A 6,655-nucleotide genomic window follows, 5' to 3' on the forward strand; every position below is an offset into this window, starting at 1 on the left:
TTTTTCTACTTCAAGACCATGCCTTCTTCCAAAGGGTGGTAAACATATTGTTTGTTTCTTGTTTGTTCCTTTAATTTCGTTTGTTTCTCTACCCTTTGTTATGTTCAGTTTTTTTTTCTTCTATTCATCCATTCAAGTCTTTGTTCTTGTTCTTTTATTTGTGGTTTTCTTATGATGTACAGTATATAGTGATCCATTTTAACTGTGTTTGATTGCTTGCTGTGTCTTTCATTTTCTTTTGATCATTTCGCTATGCCTTTCTGGGTTTTTTCCGATTGTGTATCGCTTCCATTGTTTGGTTGGTTTAGCTGGCAGTGTTTTGTTTTATTGGTGGTTTTTTTCCCTTCTCTCCTGCTTTCTTGTGTTCGTATTCCTTGTATTGCATCTTCAAGACAACGAGTCTGAATACCAGATATTATGACGTGCACAATTCGTCCCTCCATGGGAAATAATGATTCTTTTTGTGGATGGGTGTGTGTGTGTGTGTGTGTGTGTGTGTGTGTGTGTGTGTGTGTGTATGTATGTGTGTGCGTGTGTATGTGTGGTGTGTGTGTGTTTGTGTATGTGTGTGTGTATGTGTGTGTGCGTGAGTATGTGTGTGTGTGTGTGTGTGTGTGTGTGTGTGTGTGCGTGAATATGTGTGTGTTCGTGTGTGTGTGTGTGTGTGTGTGTGTGTGTGTGTGTGTGTGTGTGTGTATGGGTGTGTGTGTGTGTGTGTTGCTTTTACGTTGCAGAAATGGATGTTGGATATATTCACTCTGAAAGTGTGTTTTCCCGTGTCAAAGAATGAAAACAGACATACAGACAGACAGACTGACACACACACACACAAAACCACACACACACACACACACATACACACACACACACTGTGACACACACACGCGCTCTCTCTCTCTCTCTCTCTCTCTCTCTCTCTCTCTCTCTCTCTCTCTCTCTCTCTCTCTCTCTCTCTCTCTCTCTCTCTCTCTCTCTCTTTCTCTTGCCGTGTATGAACGGGGACACAATTATATATTTCAATATTCATTTAATTTTCATAAACACTTAGACCATTCAATGTTAATGTTCACATCTTGTAACAAATACATTCAAACAAACACATCATAATGCATTCCAGCACAGTTGATAAATGACATTTTTAATGCACATGATGCTGTCGCTTTTCATTATAAGTCAGAGATAAGTATCACCATTGCAACATAATATCCTTTTCTCAGTCCCTCAGAGATTGCAACGAGTCAGTGAAATATATAAAGCGAAAATAGCCAAAAGGCTTCTTAACTTTCTTTTTTTCAAGTCGAATGCACATCCAAGCAGGTCGTGATGGCTATTCAGACACTAGACATAAACTATTTTTTATTTGTTATCACAGTCGTAGCTCAACGCTTTCTTTCCTGGTAATAAGATATTTTCCAAAGTCACTTGTTGAAAACAACACGTAGGCTATCTCAAGTTACAAAAATTGAGAGAGAAAGAGAGAGAGAGAGAGAGAGAGAGAGAGAGAGAGAGAGAGAGAGAGAGAGAGAGAGAGAGAGAGAGAGAGAGAGATGCAGATTTGTCACGTGCTGTTGAATAATGGTTTGACGTACTTTTCACCGTTTGTGTTGGAGGGTTTCAATTATCCCAGGCCAAGGCCATATCGCTAGCAATGTGACAAACCAATCGAGAAATACTGCAACTTACGGTAGAGAGAGAGAGAGAGAGGGGGGGGGGGGGGAAGAGAATATAATAAGACAGGCAGGGAGGCAGGCAGAGACAGAGAGATGTGAGTAAAATATAAATTAAAAAAACCATGAATACTTCTCAAGCAGATATTGTTTTTAACATTCCGTGAACACGCACCATGGGAAGATCACATATTCTCAATATGGATAATGAACAAATATCACCCACAACTGTAACAGTGTGTCAGTTATCACCGAATGTTACATATATAAGAAAAATATCAATCCGATGACTGTACAAAACCAGAGATTTGAAGTAATATATACATTTGGTACAATGAGTTGTGAAGGTGATATGTTTACAAAGATAGTGGTAATGTAAGCGATTTGTTGTCACATATAAAACATTGAATGACACAAATACACCTTTTTGGAATGTTGCTAAAGCGTCAATTGAAATAGTCTCACAGAAGAAGAAATACATTCTCTCGCACTCTCTCTCTCCCTCTCTCTTCCTCTCTCTCTCCCTCTTACTCTCTCTTACCTAAATGAACACGGCATACCCAAGTAAAAGCTAGCTACAAACAAGGAAATCCTTTGCTTTCTATTGATTACGCAAGCAAATCAAAGACTACGTCAGAGAGACGATGGCAAGATACCCTCCTGCACCGACACTAACATTACAGCGCGTCATCTCTTCCTGAACTACACACACCTTGGGAGACATGAGGCCAGTGAACTATCATGTCTGTCCCTATTTGTCTCCGAGACATCAGTCGTCGCAGTTAGTTCGAAACAAAAACACTGGAATGACCTCAATCAACATCTTCACAGAAAAGGAGCGAGGAAAATAACTTTGAGAACACGGCGAGAATGTAAAGAGTGGAGAGAGAGAGAGGCGCCGGGGGGGGGGGGGGGGGGGGGGGGTATCGTTGGTACGAGATTGCAACTAGAGCTTTTTTTTCTCCAGAGAAAAAAGACTGGGAGCACACTAAGCTAGCAAGCCTAAAGAAATGTAAGTTGTCTTTCGTTCGAGCTTGAAAAGAACCCAACAAAAATAACAACTACTTTAACGTTAAAAAATAAACAAACAAAAAAGCTAATGTCTTCGGTGCGAGAGATGCTTAAACAAATCGATAATGCTCCTGCGAAGAGGACATATTTATTTCCTGCGACTGAGTGCGCGGAATCAATAACGTTGTCTACATTCTATAGCTGAGGCCACATTCAGTGTAAGAAAGTAGGCAGTGTCAGAGAGAGAGAGAGTTAGAGAGAGAGAGAGAGAGAGAGAGAGAGAGAGAGAGAGAGAGAGAGAGAGAGAGAGAGAATGACAGATATGTATATAATTCAAATACATTTAAACTTAACAAACTCATCAACCAGACATTTACATACGGTGTCTTTCTTTCTTTCGTTATCTGCTTTCTTTCTGGGTCTCCCTTTTCGCTATTCAGTATTGTAAAACAATTTTGAAAAAACAAACATTCAGCAGTTCTCTAACATTTCAACATGCAGCAATCACAACAACCCGCAACAACTTCAAATTGCATTCAGGAACACTAAACTTGTTCCTGCATAGCTGAGTGGAGCTCTATCTCCCTTTCTCTGACCGGAACAGTGCGCTTTGCTGATAACGCGAAGCACGCCGCTAACTATACATCCGCCTTTGTTCGATGTAAACAAGTGGCTGCGTACACACGTGCTAAACGTTGGTCGCAGTAGTGCTGTCTAGACACACTTTGTAACCTCGCAGATTTTTTTCAGAAAAAAAATGGAAAGAACAGGGGCACAGTTTTGGTTTGCTTTGGCAATAAATCTCTTTCTGGGTTGCTTGTTTACTCTCTCTCTCTCTCTCTCTCTCTCTCTCTCTCTCTCTCTCTCTCTCTCTCTCTCTCTCTCTCTCTCTCTCTCTCTCTCTCTCTCTCACGCAATATTGTTATGATCACGAAATAGGAGCTTTGCGTGACAACAAATCCTTCACTACAGGCATTCGCGTAATGAGATAATAGCATTACAAATGACAGCTCGCACTAAGCCCTCGATGTGTGGAGAGAGTTGTAAACAATCAGGACAGACATTGCAGGCATTGAACAATGTACATGATAATGGCAGTGCTTATATTTTTCTTGTAAGCTCATGCAAGTGTTAATTGACAAATAGTGAGTTTGTTGTCAAATTTTTGTCTTTTCTCATATCACATGATCATTAGTCATTGAAATGATACATTCACATTCATTCTTTCAATCGTGAAACAAAACAAAAAAAGCGTCAATGAAGCGTGAGAATTGTGTGTGTGCTTAACACATAGAGATCACGATTGTGAGATAAAAGTTTATGTCTTTGCCTGACTAGAATTCTCATGCTGGCCAAGTGTATGACCACCATTGTTCAGTATTGCAGAAGCATGAGCATTAAACCACGAACATCACATGCAATCATAAACAACATACTTGAGCAGAAACTATTCAGCGTCAGATGCTTTTCGTCGTCCCATGATCAAGAGATTCAAGTCCGGATAATCTCAGATGCAGTGGTTGTTTGATGTGTGCCTCTCGTCGAAGCATTTGTGTCAGACAACTCAACATCGAACTGCTCGTTCACAAAGCTGGTCTCGGTCTGGAACGAAGCTGCCCTTTCGACTTTAAGACTATTCGTCGAAGCCAGACCGGCGTCCGCTCAAACTGAAGCCAAGCGCGAATGACATTTCACCAACATCAACGCCATCGTTTCAACAGCTGCTGCCTCGCTCCCCTCTTCACAGCGGGACAACTGTTTGACATCGGAGACAAACCGAGGACAAAAGTCCAAAGGACAGAGAACTCGTCAAGCTTCTCAATTGAAGCAATTGGAATGAAAAAAGTCACGGGCTGAGGACTCAGCCATCAGCAAAGCTCCTTCATTCCTCCTCGTCCAGCTCCGATAACGTGGGCATGACGGGGGATCGGGGGATGGCAGGGGAGAGGGTGGGGGACATGCCCCCCGTGGTGGGGGAACAGGGAGGGGTGGCACACATGAAAGCGTCAACCCACTCGTGAACATCGTCTTTGTTGCTGGCGTCGAAGTTGATGACGGTGCCTTCGTAGTTGTTCTGCACCACCTTGAACTGGGTGAGGGTCTCCCCGGGCACCGCGCTGTGCGACGACCTCAAGTTTACGTACGTGGAGTTGGAGGAGATGACCTGGTCTTTGCTGATCACCGCGAAGTGCTCGAAAGCGTTCCTGTACACCCTGACAAAGACAGGCAGCCAGGCCATCCTCTTGCCTATCCGGTGTTGAAGCAGCAGCTGTCCTGATTTGATCTCGTACTTGTCATCCCGGTTGATGGCGTTGTCCAGGCCTTTCGCAGGCCGTTGGGTGTTGGCCTCTCCGGACATGACCATTCTGGATGGGGACAGAGACTGACGCATGGTCACACGGGGTGTGGTGGTGGCGAGGGTAGGGTGGTTTTGTCTGGCCGTTCGGCGCTGGAAGGGGGTTCTCTCTGACGTCGCAATGTTGACGATTTAGACGGTTGTGGATAGAACCTCAACTTTCAGTGAATCTGTGAACAGAAAGACAAAGGCTTATGAATAATAATGAGCATGACGTCAAACAATATAAACTGCACCTGACCGAATTAACCGCACCGCCCATATATCTGCGATTTGATTACGATTTATACTACATAATAGTATAGCGTTGAGTGAAGTGCGAGTTTCATAACTATATTGCAAACAAATATATTACTAAGCCTAACTTGTCACAGCGGGGTCATCAATCGACACAGATAGTATGACACAATCACACCAGCATGGACAACGTTACCGTGTTATCAGTCACAAGGCAAGTCAACGTAAACGGCAATGCAATCCGTGACAGACAAACACATTTTTTTTAACAATGTAAAAAGGTAATAGACTATGCTAGAGAAATCTGTTAAAGTGCAACTGAAACAGCGATTATTGCCATCATTCAGAATGACAACCCATTATAAATACTAATAAGGTTAAAGCCGGTCTCAATATGGGTCAAACCGGCAAAAACTTAACCTGAATAGAGGTCATAGCGGTGGTCATCACTAACACAAGGTTTAATATAATATTAGATAAAGAGCACACTTAAGTCACTGCCAAAGCCAGCGATTAGATTTATCTCAATTTATCATTCTCATGTGGGCATTGCATTGAGTTTATCGGATAGTGACCTATGCATCAGATAATTATTGTGACCTGGATTGATATACATACATGTTAGACTTACCGGTCCATCATATAATATGCAATACATGTAACAGCGCCGCCTCAAAAGTCGCGGTTCTAACATGTTTGCAACATTAATTTTAATTTCCGCTTTAAAATCAGTCCCCATGCCATTCCATCATGCTTCCAAAACATTCTGAACTGACAAACAAACAGACAAATAAACAAATACAACAGTCAGACTCAAATAAAAACTTACCGTTAAACGAAGCACTGAAGAAGCGGTAAACTCCACACGTGGATCAATTAAAATACAAGCAGGAGAGAACACGTGGGTACGTGGTAGGTAATCGCTTGCAAGACTTTAAAAACTGATTCACTGTAGTTCCGTAGCAGAGTGCAGACGGAAAACTCAACTCAGTTTCTGTTAAGCAAGTTTCCACTGCAAAGTTCCAAGGTGAACAGAAACACAGTTTTGAGAAACAAATGTTCAAGTCTTTGAAAGAAAATGCTGTTGAGTTGTTCAACTACTTTCTTTCTGCTGCTTTCTGTGGAGCAAGAAAATCGACTTCTGTCAGACACACGGTGCCGCGTTTCAATATAACGGTAGCGGAGCAGACGACACGGCGCGATGCCCTAGTTCCCTCGTCACTGATTGGTCGGAGTGTTGGCCGACCTCGTGACGTCATGAAAAAGGTTGCAGTCTGCACTGAGTGGCAGACGTGGGAAAGAGAGAGAGAGAGAGAGAGAGAGAGAGAGAGAGAGAGAGAGAGAGAGAGAGAGAGAGAGAGATTTCCAGCAATTGCAGAGAAAG

The 6,655-nt window shown here is 42.6% G+C and overlaps 1 protein-coding gene across 1 annotated transcript; it reads right to left on the minus strand.

Moving 5' to 3' along the window:
* Window positions 1-1,007: 1,007 nt before the first annotated feature.
* LOC138969016 (uncharacterized) lies at window positions 1,008-6,419 on the minus strand. Its single transcript, XM_070341705.1, has 2 exons — window positions 6,101-6,419; window positions 1,008-5,204 (listed from the first exon to the last, which is right to left on the minus strand). The coding sequence occupies exon 2, from the start codon at window positions 5,068-5,070 to the stop codon at window positions 4,561-4,563; it is 510 nt and encodes a 169-aa protein (XP_070197806.1). The 5' UTR covers window positions 5,071-5,204; window positions 6,101-6,419; the 3' UTR covers window positions 1,008-4,560.
* Between the last annotated feature and the right edge of the window lie 236 nt (window positions 6,420-6,655).

This window comes from Littorina saxatilis, linkage group LG6 (genome assembly GCF_037325665.1).
Source record: "Littorina saxatilis isolate snail1 linkage group LG6, US_GU_Lsax_2.0, whole genome shotgun sequence".
NCBI lineage: Eukaryota > Metazoa > Mollusca > Gastropoda > Littorinimorpha > Littorinidae > Littorina > Littorina saxatilis.